General features: G+C 32.5%; 1 protein-coding gene across 1 annotated transcript in view; it reads left to right on the top strand.

The window, feature by feature from the left end:
- Positions 1-416: 416 nt before the first annotated feature.
- The window catches only part of LOC131155185 (poly [ADP-ribose] polymerase 1), a 29,034-nt gene continuing 10,880 nt past the window's right edge, over positions 417-18,570 (top strand). Inside the window, exons 1-14 of the mRNA XM_058108136.1 lie at positions 417-770; positions 1,318-1,367; positions 1,457-1,640; positions 6,631-6,811; positions 6,933-7,278; positions 7,519-7,714; positions 7,787-7,951; positions 8,152-8,212; positions 8,337-8,400; positions 8,485-8,736; positions 15,748-15,985; positions 16,696-16,808; positions 16,883-16,959; positions 17,074-17,234. Coding sequence (XP_057964119.1) covers positions 627-770; positions 1,318-1,367; positions 1,457-1,640; positions 6,631-6,811; positions 6,933-7,278; positions 7,519-7,714; positions 7,787-7,951; positions 8,152-8,212; positions 8,337-8,400; positions 8,485-8,736; positions 15,748-15,985; positions 16,696-16,808; positions 16,883-16,959; positions 17,074-17,234 — 2,232 coding nt within the window. The 5' untranslated portion in view covers positions 417-626. The remainder of the gene's footprint in view (positions 771-1,317; positions 1,368-1,456; positions 1,641-6,630; positions 6,812-6,932; positions 7,279-7,518; positions 7,715-7,786; positions 7,952-8,151; positions 8,213-8,336; positions 8,401-8,484; positions 8,737-15,747; positions 15,986-16,695; positions 16,809-16,882; positions 16,960-17,073; positions 17,235-18,570) is intronic.

Genomic DNA, 18,570 nt, shown 5'->3' with positions numbered 1-18,570 from the left:
GACAAGAAATAATATAAAAGTACATTAAAATTTGTTTAAATCAACATAAATCCAAACCTTAATGTTCGAAATCCATGTTATAAAACTAAAATGGATATGAACTTTTAGGAAGCATAACTATTGCATTAATAGTTGTGTAAAACTGTAAAAAAATTAAGTAGAAATTTGAAATTAATATTTAAAAATTAAAAATCAAATTACTAACGTATTGTATTTAATTTAATTTAATTTATTATTTTTTAAAAGGAAAAAATTAAGATAAAAAAGGGGAGCTAAACTCACCCTCAAGGTAGTGCTCCTGTAATTAAGGATAATCACAAGAAATTATTCTCTGCCCTTTTTCTCAATCGGGAGGCCGGAGGTGAACCAACCGCTGAATGAATGAATGACCGGTTCAAGGGGCTGTAAAGCTATTTTCCCAAAAAATAAAATAAAAAATGGGCAAACATTCCGAGAAAAGCTTCCCTGAGACGCATCAAGACGATTCCCGAGTCACCCGACCGTCGTAGCTCTGCGCACTCTCCTGAGAGACAGTCACAGACGGAGAGAGAGAGGAAGAAGCCCGTCGAAGCCCGTCTGCTCTGCTCTGAAGATATTTGGAAGAGAGAGAGGCAGAGAGGGAGAGAATGGCGAACCCGCCGAAGCCCTGGAAGGCGGAGTATGCGAAGTCAGCTAGATCGTCCTGCAAGACCTGCAAGACACCCATAGACAAGGAGAAGCTCAGGCTCGGAAAGATTGTCCAGGCCACCCAGTTTGATGGCTTCATGCCTGTGCGCAGCCTTCTTTTTTAAACTCCACTCACAACCTCTTTCCTCGATTTTCCCTTCAGTTCACTCTTATTTTAGTTACGGAGTTGTTTGTTACAGTTAGTAGCTCTCAAAACATGTTATTTGCTTTCCTCACGAATAGTTTTGATGTGGGTTTTTAGCCGTTGCTGTTCTTTTCTTGGAATACATTCTAGGTTTGTTCGGCTTTTGGGAAAGTTTGAGAGGAGAGAAAACAAACTGTTTACAATTTCGTTTAAAATGGCTGAAATAATGGACCATTTGTACTTATATCTGAAGAAAGGTTCTCATTTTCAATTTGTCAAGATGAGGAGTAATATTATCTCATAATTAGATTATGTATTTGGAGCTCAAAGAGGCCCTACATTACTTTCCAATGAATAAATAGTTACATGCTTACATGACTAGTATACGATTTGTTTTTGAGTTTTAGTTTTTGGTTTTTGTCTTCCGGTACGGTCTTCAAAAATCTGTGCTGCCACCGCGCGAACTATGAAAAGAAAATCTTATTTCTATTTGTTTTGTGAATCAGATGTGGAACCATGTTGACTGCATACTGAAGAAAGCAAACCAGATTAAATGGTATGCATTCTCATTACCTTGCTCATAGCTAACTCCATTGAAATTGCTTTTGCTTAATGATTAATTTCAATGCCCTTTTGTGCTTCTAGCCTTGAGGATGTTGAAGGCCTAGACTTGCTTCGGTGGGAAGATCAACAAAAATTAAGAAAATACGTAGAGGGTGGTGGACCCTCTAGTACTGTTGCTGTTGCTGTTTCAGAATGTGGCGTTGAAGTTTCAAAACTTTCTCGTGCTACTTGCAGGCGCTGCAGCCAAAAGATTATGAAAGGGGAGGTGGGTTATATGTTTGGACATCTGTCTATATTCTATAATCTCAGAAAATAATTATTTATGACTTGGGTTATTGGTTTTTTGTTTTTTTTGAATTGTGTTGTGACAAACAATAAGCTAAACTTTTTCAAATCCGTGTTAAGCAAAAGAAAATTTATCAATAATAGTTTTTTAATTATCTGGTCAACTCAATTCACCCTTATAACTAGTGGGTTGTATTAATGTGAGTTTTTCGTGATCGTCGTCACATCCCTTGATAAAGGAGCTCATTTTGATTTCAATCAATATAACTGTGTTTTGAAATTTCTGCAGTTGTGAAAATGAAGTTTGGTTGGGGAAATATTTTGTTTATTTTAATTGGAGCTGCAGATGTCTTAAAACTAAGACTACCTCCCGCCTTGCAATGGGGATCAAGCCCACTTTATTTTTTATTGGCCTATTTTATTTATTTATTTATTACTTTTTTGGCAAGGGTGTTACACTCGAGCCACACGAGTTCAAGTCATGGAAACCATCTCTCTAATTATGGAGGTGAGGTGGTACATCTTGCCCTTCCCTGACCGCTGAAATGGCGTGGGAGCTTTGTGCACTGGTATTGTGTTTATTTACTATTTTTATGAATCTATTTAAAACCATTTATTAAATTCTTATTTTGGTCATTTTTGTTAATTTTATTTGTGGTCTGGTTAAAGGTCCAGTTGGCACTTTTTAGGAGGCTATGATCCATAAGTTTTTGGAGGTTAGCCCAATTAATTCAAAATGGCAATTTAATCATTTCATGGATTTGCAGTGGTAAATTTGTAAACTTTGCAATTATCTCACTTTGACAGAATTTGTATTCCTTTGAGTTCAGAAAAAATTGGGACTGCTCCCATTTAATCAAAATGTGCTGCTACATACCCTTAATGGGATGCAGTCAAGGAAGGCAGGATAGGCATGATTTGGGACTGCTCCTATTTAATTAAAATGTGCTGCCTACATACCCTTAATGGGATGTGGTTAGGGAGCATTGGATAGGCACAATGTGAGAATCCTTGTTAATTTAGCTTATTGTAATATTAATTTACACTCACTTTTAATTTTGGGGTAATTGCACTGAAATTTGAGAAAGGCATTGGACAATTTGGCCGTTAAAATTAGTTAGGGAAATTGTGATCTTGAATCATGGTCAGAACCATGTACTTCTGATTTATTCGATCAGTTTATGTTTGATGCACCCACTTATCAAAATAAAGTTTGAATATTTAGTTGACCAGTTGTTAAAATAAATGGCCTCTTGATAAATTTGTTGATGTAGGGAAAATGCCAGTTTTTAGGAGGCGTATTGTGCAAGCATATGTGATGTTCTTAATTGAATACCACTTCTCGGTTAATTGTTTGGTGTGAACTTGGAAAGGGTTTTTCGTTGGTTCTTTTGTTTCAATCCTTTGAAGTTTGAAGGATTTTTAAATCTTTCAAATGAAACATAATCCTTCAAGGATTTTTACTCTTACCCATTTGATGGAGAGGCAGAATTTGGATTTGTAAACCCACTACAATCTGTATAGGATAAAATTGATAAGAAATTTTCATCAACAGTTATTAATGTGATTCAGGATCAAGTAAATCCTGAAAGGATTAGTTGAATTTTTCGACCCAGAAATGGTCCAAGAATAGTAGTTGACCCAATGTAGTTGAAGCTGACATTGTATTATATGCTTTTAGGTTGAAGATAGATATCAGTGAAAGTATCTAATTTGATGAATGCGTAAGCCAGCATTCAGTTACTTTGTGTCAAGGTGTGCAAGAACCTCTGTTGAGAGAGAGTCTTAGGAATATTTATATCCTCCCTTTCATTTCTTTAACTCTTACTGTGTGCTGTGTGGAGACTCTCAAACTCTTATATTGTTTATACAAATTATCTCCCTTCTCTACTTCCTAAGCTTGGCCGTGTGTTAGGATGCCCAAGAACATTTATGACAGAACTTGAGAGAGTGAGATCTCCAAGCAATATTTAACTCTTATATTGTTTTGTATTTCCCCTCTCTCCTTACCTGCTAGCTGTGGCTTTAAACTAAACATTTGCCCCTCTTCCTCGTCTTGAAGGATGGCTCCCCTTATTTTATGACCAAATTGGCCAAGGGGCCCTTTCTATCGAAAGTGCATGGTGAATTTTCTTGATGTCAATGTACTTGGGTGCTTATCCGTCTAAGTTCTCACATATATAGATAGATAGATAGATAGATAGGCATCATTCCGTGTGGTGATCAGTATTTTTCACTTAAGCAGTGAAGTATGGTTGGTTTTCTTGTAACCAGCAGTAGTCATGCATATATGTCATTAAGTACTTTTAGAGTTATGTGTGTTTTTTTTTTTTTTTTTTTAAAGCGCGTCATTTCTTTTTCTTGATTTTTTTTTAACCTTTCCATTTCATTTTTTTTTAAAGAAGTGAACCACCTCTAAAGTCACATTTAAGTTTAATTTGATAGTTGAAGAGTGGTGCTATGTTTGGCTATTGAGGAGATAGGTTTTGGGAACACTCGCCTGGCCTAATGGTTGTGGGAGAATCCATTTCCCTTAAATGGTTGTGTTGGATTTTTCGCTTGATGAGTGAAAGAAATATATAGCTATTTTTATTCTCCCAGTGGCGTGCAATTCGGAAGTAGGAATGCTTGGCAGAAGCGAGGGGGCCATCTAAAAGAAGAAAGGGTAACGTTTGTGGTCGATAAGCTGATAATCGAAGATCTGGGTCTTTTTTATGACATTATGTTTCACAAAATTTTATTGATGATTTGACATAAAATATAAGGGAATGTAGTTTTTTTTCATATGTATATGCTTCGATTTCCTTAGGAAAGGGCCAAAAGTTTCATTAATTTAATCTTTGATGTCCAGATGGTTGTGTGGACTGCAGCAGATACCTGACAGTTCATGGAAAATTGTTTTCTAGGACAGAGTGGGAACACTTGGCTGGTTCAGTGTAAACCTGGAATTTTAGTGCAGTATTGCCCTAATTGCATCAATCCTTGCCCCTTTTTTTGGTAGGTTGAATCAGATGGTTGCTCCTGGTAGCTCTTGAACACAGTGGCTCATTGCCTTGTTATATTCTTAATGCTAATTGTTTGTTGAAAGAGCCTCTTATCATTGGTGGGATGGCTTCCAATTTTTCTTGAATTAGTCATCTCTTTAGTCATTGTTGATCTTGTGCCATCAAACAACTTGTAACTACTTTTCTTTTCCCGATGATGTGGGCATTGATGTAGACCAAAATCGTTATTGTCAATGGGGCGAGTGGGCTTAAGATGCATATGCTATCCTGAGAATGGCATAGGTCACATTTATTAAAAATTATTGTAGAATGCTTATTAATGAATTTTCAGCTGTAAATAAATTAACACCAAGATTTAGGCAAATGATACATGCTAACACTACTTTTGGTCTACCATGGTTCGACTTCACCAAAGATTGGTTAGTGATTCATTATTGTGTTTATCTTGATTACCCTCTTGATTTATAATTTAATTTTGTATTTTATTGGTTTGAAATAAAATTTCAATAATTAATTTGGTTTCTCGGTTTGAAATAAAATTTCTTTAATTAATTTGGTTTTACATCATTTTGAATTATTTTGGAAACTTTAGCTTTAAGTTGATATGGTCTAGAACATGCTCCTTATTTGTTAAGAATTTTGTGAAGCTTTTTCTGTGACCAAGTTTTGATCAAGTTCTTAAGAACTGTCTTTTTCATAATTTGTTTATGATTTTAACTCCTAGTCATATTTAGGCTAGATTAGTTTTCTAAAGTGTTGATTTTGAGGAATGTCCTTTAACTTAAATTGGAAAGATCAAACTTTGCCAAATATTTTTGATTTTGGGGGAATTAATATAAATTTTTTAGTTCTTTGAGAAAAATTTTAGGGTCTGTTTAGTTTTGGAAAACATTTTTCAGTTTTCATTTTTTAGTCTTCGAGAGAATTATAAAAAAAATTAGCTTATTTTGTAATTTTTTAAAGTTCTTATTGAAAAGATAGAAAATAAAGAGTTTGTTAAAATGTGCAGAACAGTTTTTTTTTTTTGTTTCTATATTTCAAAATAATCACAAAAAAGACGACTTGTTTTCCAATTTTTCAAAATTTAAATAAGTTAATACATTACATAGAAGTATAGAACTATGGATTTTTTGGCTTGAATTTGGATTTGTGTAGATTTAGAAAAAATTCACATAATACACAAAAATTAAAGTCTAACATCCAAAATCCATGGTCCCATACGGCAAGTAAGAGTTAAAAATCCAGAAAAATAATGAAAAGATGTTTTCCAACTTTTCTATATAAATTTGGAAAATTAGAAAACAAGGTGACATTTTTGTAATTATTTGGAAAATTAGAAATGAAAAATAGTACTATTTTCACAAGCATATAGTGCCAAAACTGTTTATTGATGTTTATTTATTTCATAAAAATGTTGAGAAAATGAAAAATTGGCTAACTTTTTGGTAATTTTTTTGGAAAACTAAAATGGAAAATGAAAATTATTTTCCAAAATTAAATGGGCCATTAAGTTTTTCATTGATGTCCAACTGGGACATTATATTTTGCACATGAAAAATCAAAATCTTGAGTGATTGGAAAGAATAATTACATTTACTTTAGGTGCTTTGGCCAATGCAAGTTGACTCCCTTCTGGGCTACCTTAAGCGTGAGCCCTTATGCCTAGGTCGGCCTTTTGCAGCATGCTTCAGGCACTTTTAGCCACTAGGGCTTAAATACATTTCATCCTTGAATTTGAGAATCTCTGCTGTGAAATAGAAGCATGATTGTCGATCATGGGTTGCCATAAGCCAAATCCATCTCTACATCTGATGGCTGCATCGCCTTTCCAATTGTTCTGAATGTGAACCTATTCGATGATTAGTTCAACAGCCAGTAATTTTAAGAAGCTAGTAACACCAGGATTATATTTTGTTCTAATTTTGATTTAACTTTAAATTTAATTGTAATTTATTTTTCATTTAGGTCCGTATATACACCAAGCCTGATGGTGCTAAGGGCTTGGCATGGCATCATGCTAACTGTTTCATGGAATCATCTCCACCTACCCAATTGGAGAAGTTATCTGGATGGGCTAGCCTTTCAGATTCTGATCAGGCAGCTGTGCGTGCCCTGGTTAAAAGGGTTCCTTCTTCTGCTCAAAGTGGTATAATATAATTATTATTTTTGGCATTATATGTGTTTCCCCTCAGCTGCTGTTGAGTTGTCTGCACTGTTGTTGGCTTGGACACATTATAGTCCTTTTCTCATAACTGTTTTCCTTTCAGGCACAAACCTGGAGATAAAAGAAGATAGAGAACTCTTGGAAAAATCTGCTTCTAAAGGTGGCTCTAAGCGCAAGAAAGATTCTGGTGGTGCTCAGAAGTCAAAAGTTATCAAGGCTGAAGGAGATGTGTCTATGAGCAGGGCTGCCTCCGGGAAAAATGCCAACACTGCAGGGGATGAACACGTGGAGGCATCTGGGTGGGAGAGCAAGCTAGAGGCCCAAACTAAAGAACTGTGGGCTCTAAAAGATGATCTTAAGAAGCATGTGACACCAGTGGAGTTGCGACAGATGCTTGAAGCCAATGGTCAAGATTCAACAGGATCAGAACTTGATTTACGTGACCGCTGGTGAATTTTTTTTTAATCATGGCAGTATCTTTCTCTTATTTATTTATTTATTTATTTTTTAATTCTTTTAATTTTTTTTATTTATAATGCGTGCACTACCAACTACTTGATTTTGTCATAATGCCATCTCACTTGAATTTGATTAATTAGTTATTCATATTTCACATTTATCATTTTTCTCTAATTATTCAACCTCTAATTGATATTCACCCATTCTCCACTGTTGTTTTTGCTGTTAAGTGCGGATGGTATGCTGTTTGGAGCACTTGGTAGCTGCACAATATGTTCTGGTTGTCTTCGTTATTCTGGAGGCATGTATCGGTGCCATGGGTATCTGTCAGCATGGAGCAAGTGTTCTTACTCTACTGTTGAACCAAAACGCCTGAAAGAGAAGTGGAAAATCCCTGAGGAAGCAACTAATGAATATCTACGCAAGGTATTCAACATAAAATTTGAGCCAGGCATACAGGTTCACAAATTATAACTACTTTTATTTGATCTTTTCCAGTGGTTTAAATCACAAAAGAGCAAGAAACCTGCGCGGATACTACCCCCACCGTCATCTAACACATCTCCCAGAAGTCAATCTATTAATAGCCAATCTCAATCATCAAAGAGTGAAAATTTAGGGGATCTGAAAGTTGCTTTTGCTGGAGTGCCTGACAAGTCCATGGTATAATGAATCTTTCTTTGTTGTTTTCCTTCTTTATTTTGTAACATGTCTGTGCAACCACTGTTAATAGCTTTTTTGATGGTGTTAAGGTTTGTCATAATGTCTCTGTGAGCATTTTTGATAGCTATTTCAACTGTGTTAGGGTTTGTCATAATTAGGTTTAGGACTTAATTTGTTTAAAGTAATATGCAATCGTGCAGGCAGAGTGGAAGAGCAAGATAGAAGGAGCAGGTGGGCTGGTTCATACAAAGATCAAGAAAGGTATCTGTTCCATCAAGTGAAATTTTAATAAATGCTTTTCGGTTTGTTTGCTGCAAAGTGATACTGTTGCATTAATGTGACAAGATTGCATAATTCATTATTATATAACAAAATTTTGTGCCAGATACTAACTGCTTAGTAGCGAGTGGAGTGACGGATGACTACAATGCTGAGATGAGGAAGGCAAGGTAAAGCTGCCATTCAATTTATGCGTGATGAGTATTTCTTTTCAATTTGTTCTCATATAACCTGGAGTGGTTTCATCTTGATAGGAGGATGAAGTTACCTATTGTCAGGGAAGATTATCTGGTTGACTGTTTTGAGAGACAGAAGAAGCTTCCATTTGATCTATACAAAATCGAAGCCATTGGTGAGACCTCCAGTATGGTCACCATCAGAGTGAAGGGGCGAAGTGCGGTGCATGAATCTTCTGGCCTGCAAGATTCTGGTCACATCCTTGAAGATGGGAAAAGCATCTACAACACTACTTTGAATATGTCTGATCTATCAACTGGTGTTAACAGGTGGATTTATTTATTTTACTTTTTCAGCTTTTCAATCTATTACCTGAATTTCTCTTGCTCTTGGCTTAAATCCTAGGGGGTTTAGGCACTATTGAGCCCCAATTTAGGAACTGTTTGGGGAAATCATTGATAGGAGACGACCGAATGGAAGGGAAATTTGAAGAAAATTTGGAGCAGCGGATTATATGTTTTACTGGTAGATTATGTTATATATCCAGATAGAATTGAATAATCATCACTTAAGAGTCCGTTGATCAAGGTGCTTCATATGGCAGGGATGTTGAGAAGGTGATTTCGTATGTGAGGATAGTTAGGAAATGGGTGGGCAACCATATGCCCAAATATATGGTAGTTTGTGCTCAGGCCAGGGCTTTTTTAACCAAAAGAAGAGTGACAAGAATTGGCTAGAGTGCTATAGTTGTGGTGAGAATGGTCATTTGTGTTGATAATGTTTTAAAGAAGCAGCATCTTTTAATGGTGGAGAAAGGGCAGCGCGATCACAATGGATTTGAATCTGGTGACAAATGAGTATGAAAAATAAAATTGGAGGACAAATTGTCCTCTGAAAAACATGAGAATGAAAAATAGCCTGCTGTCCAGGTCTGTTAGAGCCTGCTGAACAACCATCTTCCTAAATAGATAGATGGTCTTTTTCATAATGTTGGTATGGTTACTTTTGAGGAAAGTCAGTAGCCTGTGCATGCTTTTGTCTGTAGTGGAGGAGAAGTTTATTTGATTCTTGTTGGGGTCTCTGAAAACTTGGCCTAGGTCCATTTCATGCAGTTTGGATGTGAATATTTGGTTGCAGGATTGGATTTGGAGATGCTGTTATGTACTGATGTGGATTTGAGGCATGGAGGAGTCTAATTCTTAGGTCCATTAGTTCATCAATGAACTGCATCATTGTTATGTGTTGCTAGAGAGATTGTGCTGTCAAATTTCACATAAATTTATGATGGTCGTGAGTGACAACTGCATGAATGTCAAAGTTGGTTTGGTGTGTTATGAGTGCATCCCTTGTCATTGTTTACTAGTGAGTATTGGATCGAAGTTCTTTTGGTTCCCCAAGCCTTACTTTGGTTCATCAATGTGAACTTTTGTGGTTGAACTCTTTGGTGGTGTGGAGGCATGGTGCAGCTAACCAGCTGTGGGGAGGCCCCGTGAATATATCCTTTTGACCTATGGTGGAAGCAGGAAGCTTGTAGAGCTTGGGTTCAAAAGGAGTGCTAAGAAGGTTGCACTACATTTAAGAAAGAGGTGGCGGCAATGAACTCAAATTTTTTCCTTCTAGATTAGTTTAAATGAATTGTTAAGAAGGGTTCTTTACTGATTAGTCTGCTTTTTGGGTGCTGAGAGAGAGAATAGCACATGCAAAGGTTTCCTGTCAGTGATCTATACTGGTGGTGCAACTTGATCTTCAAATTGTAGGAAATGGGCTTTAGTCAGTTACACAAAGTTGATAGGAAAACTCTACTGGCTGTGTGAGGGCTATGACATGTTATTGAAGTCTTCAGCTGTGATGGAAGAGACTTGGCTAGCTGAAAACTCTATTTTCAGTTCGCCAATACCTGAGAACCGTCCAAGGTGCACAGTATTCAATGATTTAAAATATCAATAATCTGTCGTCCCTTTGAAAGGTCATTTTGGTCTTCTTTCTAATCCTTCTCCTTCCTCAGGGAACTTAAATTTTGGCCAAAGTCATTCCATTAATTTGGGGCTGAATTCCAAAGGAGTTAATATGGGTTTTATTAGTCCCAATTGCGGGATCCTATCTATTCCTTAGGGGGGGCATATTTTTTTGTTGTCTTTTTGACACACCCACTTGTCAAAGGGATTCAAGAAATAAAGGAGATATGATAACCATTGAACCTTTATGAAATAGGAAGGATACTTGAGATCCATCCTTTTTTCCATAGAGATTTAGGGCCCGTTTTGTTTTGGAAAACATTTCAGTTTTTCAATTTTTAGTTTTTCTGAAGAATTCTAAAAAATTTAGTTAAATTTTTAATTTTTCAAGATTCGTATTTAAAAGGAAGAAAATATAGAGCTTTTTAAATGTGCAAAACAATTTTTCATTTTTTATTTTTAGATTTCAAAATAATCACAAAAAAGACAACTTGTTTTCCAATTTTCCAAAATTTATATAAGGTAATATTTGGAATCATGGATTTTGGGACTTGAATTTAGATTTTTTTTAATTTATAAGAAACTTTTTACATAATCCACACAAGTTAAAGTTCAAGATCTAAATTCGATGCTCCCATATGCAAAGTAAGAGTTATAAACCTAGAAAAATAATGAAAAGATATTTTCCAACTTTTGTATATAAATTTGGAAAATTGGAAAACAAGGTGGCATTTTTGTAATTACAAGTAAAATGCACGTGCCCAGCTTAATAATTATAATAAATATTATTTTATTTTATTTCTTTCTAATAAAATATATTTTTTTAAGAATATTATTGATTTATGCATAGAAAATCGCAAAAAAAAAAAAAACTAAAGCACACAAGAAGTATTTTAAAAATATTTGTAAAATTCAATTGATCAAAACAATGTTTAGAATGCAAAAAAAAAAGAAAAGAAAAAAGATTCACTTCGTTTATAAATAAGCTCTTAAGTGAATTCATTTGCAAAGGTATCATGTGTTCGGTGTACTATTAGTTAAAATGTGAACTCAAATCAATATTTATATTTAAATATATTTTTTGTAGAAAATTAATTGTTAATCTTTATTTGTGAAATTCATTTGCAAACTTATCAAATTTGACTGGGCTTGTAATAGGAAAGATCATTTTTTTAGTAAAAATTTTAATTCCTTAATTTGCTAGTTTCCAAATAAAAAACTATTTATAGATTTGCAAATAAATTTCATAAAATTTAATTAAATAATTTCACCTGGATTGAAATCTATAAAACTTATTTATTTAAAAATAAATCCTAAGGTTCTATTTTGAAAGTTAATATTTTCCATTTATCAACATAATATATTTTATTGAATTTCTAAATCATAGTTTTTTTCAACCTTAAATTGAATTATAGTTGAATGTATGATATTAAGTTGTGTCTTCAAAGTTTATTTTGTGTCAAGTTATTGGACATAGTTTATCATATAAACAGATTTGAATGTGGTATGCAATTATTTAAGTTTTGCATCTATTACATATATATATATATATATATATATATATATTTTCCCTTAGTACAAATGTTAAGTGTACAAACTTTGTTTCTTGATGCAAGCTTGTAGTTGATTTTAAGAATTGGAAAATATATCAGCCTTAATTCTGTTTATTCCAAATATTTCCTGTAGGTTTATGCTTTTGGTGAAAAGATTATAGTAGTTTTTTAAGAAGGGTCAAGAAAATATACAACAATGTGTGTACATAAATTTTGCGAGAATGAAAAATTACCATAATGAAACATGCAGTATTAAGTGCTTTAATAGAGATTCAATAGAATTTGTTCATTGATTATAGTGTAAATAGGTTATATACCCAACTTTTATGCAAACTTACCATTGTATTATCCGAATCATTATTGTCATCACTTAAAGTGTTGATTTCATTATGGAAAAGAAAGAAATTGTCTATTGTTGATTGTGCCACATGATTCTTTTTTATTTTCAGAACCCGTCCTCCATCGCCTATCTTGAAACTTGCTAGTGGCAAAGGAAAATTCTTTTAACATGATCACACATCCCTACCTTGGTACATTGACAACTCAAAATTTGCGCATTGAACATAACAGTGCATAATATATTTGTTAAAGCTTTCATTATTGACTACTTCTTTAGATTGTAATATAACACAATATGCACTTGCTTGTTAGTTGTCAGCAATGTGGGCTTCCAGTTCCAGTTCCTTAAGTCATCCCTTCAATAGACTTTAAAATGACCCTAAGATCTTATGGCTTAAGCCTTTAAGACTAGTTGGTGCACAATATTTATATCAAGTTTAGTCCACTCCCAAAGACTCCCTTGATGCTAAAATTAAGCTACGTATTTGTGTAATTGTATGCACTTTTAACCGTTAAAAATAAAAAAAAATTAAGAAACTATATAGAAAAAAGGGTTTTCCAGCTCAATAATTATTTTGCATATACATAGGTGTGTCTCTAAGCATACTCTTATACAATTTTTTATTACCAAATTACAGATAGTGCCTAAAAGATTGTAAAAGTATTTGCATTCGAAAAGCATTTACAAAATTAGATATGTGGAGCCATGTAGCCCAAACTCCGATTTTCTACTTTTCAAATTTTTTTTCTTTAAAAATATGAAATTTTAAATTCAAATATTCATTTTTTGTTTAAAAAATATTTTTAAAATTACTTTAAACTTATTCTTATAACTGTAAAATCAAGAATTTTTGTTTCTTACATTGTTTTAAAAATAAAAAATTGAACACCTAACATGAATTTGTTTTTGGAAAATTGAAAGATGACATTTATGTTTGTTTGTTTGTTTTTTTTTTTCCAAAAATAATACCATATCTCATTTTATGTTTATTTTGATTTAACAAAATCAAGAAAATATAGACATTAGTTGATCAAAATTTTTAAAAAATAAAATGAAAATTGGGGCCTCAATTTTGAAAATATGAATCTAATTTGTTATTTTTTAAAATTATTAAAAAAATTACTTCCAAAATTATGATATGAAGATTTTTTTTTTGAAAATTTTAAAATAAGAAGAGGATAAGATCTGTTTTTCAAAAAATTGAATGTTACAGTTTCTTAAAAAATTCATATATAATTTTATCTTTACTTCAATTCTCAAAAATGAAGCAATGTATTATTTAAATATTTTAAAAAATAAAATTTTTCAAAATATGAACAATAACTTCCAGTGTTACATTATGAACAATAACTTCCAGTGTTACATTTGTTGGGCTAAAATGAATTGCTTATATTTATAAATTATCCATATTATTAGTTTTTCCCTTCACTCTTTTTAAATACAAAGCATTAGTTGACCAAATTCACTGTTGGAGTGTATAGAATCATCCGTTCTCACCTTTTACGTATAGAAATGGTTAGAGATGATTTTTTGATTCTAGTTCTGGATCATAAATTAAGGAATCCTTTTGACAAAAATAGACCTAATATAAAGACACAATTACAATCTTATGCAACATCAAGTTCATATGTATATTTATATATTTGTTTAATCATAATTTATTTATATCTTTACTTCTAAATTGATTTGTTTTATATTTTCAATTTTTTTGATTATACACATGAAAAACATGTATATTCATATTTATATATTTATTTAATGACAATTTAATTGTATGTTTATTTTTATATATTAAAATTTCACTAATCTTCATTGAGAATTTGGATGGTGAGTACATATTTTCATATTCATTTAATTGTATTTTATTTAGGTTTATTTTAAAATTGATTTCTAAACTAATTTTATTATGGGTCTATTTAGTTGTGGAATACATTTTCTGTTTTCCAATTTTTTATTTTTTAAAGAATTATAAAATTTTAGCACATTTTTTAATTTTTCAAGTTTTGTATTAAAAAAGTAGAATATAAAGAGTCTATTTAAATGTGAAATTTTTTTTTTTTTTTGATAAATATTAAAATAATTAAAAAATATAATTTGTTTTCCAATTTTTAAATTTTTTTAGGGTGACATTTGAAATCGTTGATTTTTGGACTTGAGTTTGGATTTGTGTGGATTTAGAAGAAACTCTATATATAATCCATAGAAATTAAAGTTTAAGATTGGAAAAATAATGAAAAGATGTTTTCTAACTTTTCTATATAAACTTAGAAAATTAAAAAAATAAAGTGACATTTTGGTAATTATTTGAATAAAAAATAAAATTATTTTCACAAGAAAACAGTACCAAAATTGTTTATTGTTATTCATTAATTTCATACAAATGTTGTAAAAATAAAAAAAAAACTAACTAAATTTTTTGTAATTTTTTTTAAAAAACTAATCAAATGAAAAAATTTATTTTCTAAGACTCTAAATTTCTATAAAAAGTTTTAATTTTTATTATCAGGAAAGAGTGAGATTTTATAGAGCCGAGAGGTTCCCCCATCTTACGTTCTTTGATGTGGGGCAATGCTTACTTAGATCTCCCATCCTTAGCATGCTATTGCAACACACAGTCCTTGTAGAAGTACTCTCTCAAAGTACATTGTGAAAACTTTAAGCTCTCAATTTTCTATAAAAAATTATTAACTTACATAACTTAATCATGCCTTCAGATTAAATTAAAATAATAATTTTTATTCAAACATAATTGGTGGTCTGAATTTGCCAAACCTTCTACATGCCTTATGTGGGTTCCACACCAGCTTTTGTTCTGTTTTAAAAGTTGATTTGAGAGAATAAGTAATAAGATTTATTGTGTTGATTGAAAATCAAGCAAGTCAATATCAGCTAACATGCATAGACAGGAATTTTCATTTTTGCTTTATTAGCAAGCTTGACATAAAGGGGAAAATGGTCTGCACAGTAAAATCAACCAATCTTGTGCACTGGCTGGTTACATTTATATTGTGAACATTTATATTTACCCTTTTGCCTCTTGAATGCATTCTGCCCCATCCTTCGTCTCCAAACATTCTTTTTTCTAAAAAACTATGATGTATGTTACATAAACTACATCAGAATGAAAATTTTGTGCTACATAGCTCAAAGATATTTCCTTCAAGTTCGAAAGTTAGATGTATTCAGGTCTTGCTGTTTTGTCAATTGTGAGTCTGAAGTAAATTATGTAATGTGGAAGAAGACTGCTGCATGCTGTTTTCTTTAAGAGAAAAGCTTCCATTTTCTGAGATGTAATTACTTTATGATTTCTTTTTTCATTATTCCTTTCCCCACTGTGATCTGTCGCGTGAATATTCCTGATATAATGGACTTTGTAATTTTTTCTTTCTCTTTACTAATTTCTGCTCCTTCCCCTTGTCTTTTATTTTTTTTATTTTTTTATTTTTGTGATCTTAATGTATTTTATAATAACCTTCTTTCTGCTGTATGAAGTTACTATATTCTACAAATAATCGAAGCAGATAAAGGTTCAGATTGTTATGTGTTTCGGAAATGGGGTCGTGTTGGGAATGATAAAATTGGAGGGAAGAAATTGGACGAGATGTCAAAATCAGATGCAATTCAAGAATTCAGACGTTTATTCTTTGAGAAAACTGGGAATCCATTTGAGGCATGGGAACAGAAACAAAATTTTCAAAAGCAGCCAGGAAGATTTTTCCCCTTGGACATTGTATTCCTTATTCTTTTGTACTCTGCAAAAATTGAAAATTTTTGTGAACTCTCCGGGCCTGTTTAGTTGTGAAAATGTTTTCCATTTTTTGTTTTCAGAAGAATTATAAAAAATTTATCTTACTTTTTTCAGTTTTTTCAAGATTCGTATAAAAAGGGTAGAAAAATAGAGAGTTTTTTCAAATCTGCAAAACTATTTTTTATTTTTTATTTCTAGATTTCACAATACACAATAGAAAATTTGTTTTTCAATTTTCCAAAAATTATAGAGGTAGAATTTGGGATTGTGGATTAGGTTTGCATGGATTTTGAAGAAACTCGATACATAATCCACACAAATTAAAGCCCAAGATCCAAAATTCCTTGCTCCCATAGGCAAAGTAAGAATTAGAAACCTAGAAAAATAATAAAAAAATGTTTTCCAACTTTTCTATATAAATTGGAAAATTGAAAAACAAGGTGACAAATTTGTAATTATTTGAAAATTTTAAAATAGAAAATACAATTATTTCCACGAGCAAATAGTGGCAAAACTTTTTATTGTGGTTCATTTGTTTCATACAAATGTTGTAAAAATGAAAATTAACTTAATTTTTGTAATTTTTTGAAAAACTAAAATGGAAAATGAAAACTGTTTTCCACAACTAAATGAGCCCTTCAATTTTTGATGTTCACTTCTTGCAGTCATGCTAAGCTTGCTGAATTTTGCAGGATTATGGGGTTAACAAGCAGATGACAAAGAAAAATCCAAATGATGTGAACAGCCAACTTGCTCGTCCATTAGTAGAATTAATGACGATGCTTTTTAATGTGGAAACATACAGGTTGTGCAGAAAATATGTTTCTTTATGTTTTCTCTATTATTTATTTATCTGAAATATTGATATTAAAATTTCAGAGCTGCCATGATGGAATTTGAGATCAACATGGCTGAAATGCCACTTGGGAAACTGAGCAAAAGTAATATTCAGAAAGGTACTTAACTGTGCTTAGCGAAATACTGAAGCGATGTCACTTTTTTGAAGTTAAAATAAGTAATGCAGATTGAAGAATAGAGTTTCTGCTGCTTATTCAACTCTGATGTTCCAGGTTTTGAGGCATTAACAGAGATACAGAATTTGTTACAAAGTAATGCTCGTGATCCTTCGGTCAGAGAGGGCTTGATTGTTGATGCCAGCAACCGTTTTTTCACTGTGATCCCTTCTGTTCATCCACGTGTAATTAGGGAAGAGTATGATTTTAAGGCAAAGGTACCTAATCATGCTCAGTCTACTCCTGTACATGCGTGCATACAACACATGTATTGCATATTCTGAGTTTTGTGCATTTTGATGGATTAATGATTTCTTCTCATTTCAAAGCATTTTTGCAACATCTTCTATTCATTTCATATCTCTATATGCCTTTTAGTTGGTTTATTGAGTCAAATAACATTCCTCCCTTCCCATCTCACAGATTAACCTTATTATTATTATTATTATTATTATTATTATTATTATTATTATTTTTTGGGTAAGCCTCTCACATATTTAGTTGTTAAAATGCTCATTGGTCTACCAAATGGAAGTTCATATTCAGGAGTGCTCACCCATTGGTCTACTAAAGCATTATACCTTCCCCTAAATGTTTTCAAAGAAATGGTTCACTTAAAATTTTCTCCTAAAAAATTAATATTTTGAATTGTGCAATGAGATTCAGTGTCCACCCAGGATGAGATTGGCAAATAATGATTTTGTGCTGATATTTAATGGAAAAGTGTGCTAAAGGTAGAATTTTAAAGATGGGGAAAATAGTGATGTGAGCATTGCACGTGTAGCTTTTGTTTTGATCTTGAAATGACAGAGGACCCCTGCTTAGGCAGCCTATATGGCACTCTGATTATTGATGCAGGTACAGGAAGTTTGTAATTTTATTTTAATTCGGCAGATCTGACAAACTTATGAATTTTAGTTCTTTTGAGGTTATTTTGTACATATTGATATCTCTTTTAATTTTAGGGTTATGTGTACTGTATATGAGTAAAGGAACAGTTTAGTTTTGCAGCTACAAGTTGAACTCCAAATTCCCTTTCTCTCCCTTATGTTTACTCCTCTCCCTCAAAGTCATAATTTTATAAAGGGAAACAGAAATTGAAGTTGTAGAGCAGTTCATGTGTTTCATAAACTATTCATCTGTTACTGTAAAACACTACTATTGTCCTGTGCTGTGCAGCCAATGCTGATAAGTGATAGTCTTAACGGCAAACTATCTTCTTCCCAAACACCTGTCCATTTTTGATCTACCTCAATTACCAGTTAGCAGGGTTTAGGACACCAAATTGTCTGAAATATGGACACACCACCCACACCATCCAATCAGAAGCTTTGAAACAGCACAAGCCCAATATCCCATTTTGCTCTTTTTTCCATGCACCATCATGCATCACCTGTATTGTACACTGCCTTTGACATGCCAAGAACATCATCTTTTAGACTTTCTACTCACACTGGTATCATAATTGAGATCTCCATGTTCAGATTTAGCATCCCTCAAGAAATTGCTGCCTGAGTGCCACACACAATGTTAGGGCACATAAATTGCAGTTAT

This window comes from Malania oleifera, chromosome 5 (assembly GCF_029873635.1).
Source record: "Malania oleifera isolate guangnan ecotype guangnan chromosome 5, ASM2987363v1, whole genome shotgun sequence".
NCBI lineage: Eukaryota > Viridiplantae > Streptophyta > Magnoliopsida > Santalales > Ximeniaceae > Malania > Malania oleifera.
The sequence above is the reverse complement of the archived record's forward strand: the minus strand, read 5'-3'. Positions and strand labels throughout refer to the sequence as shown.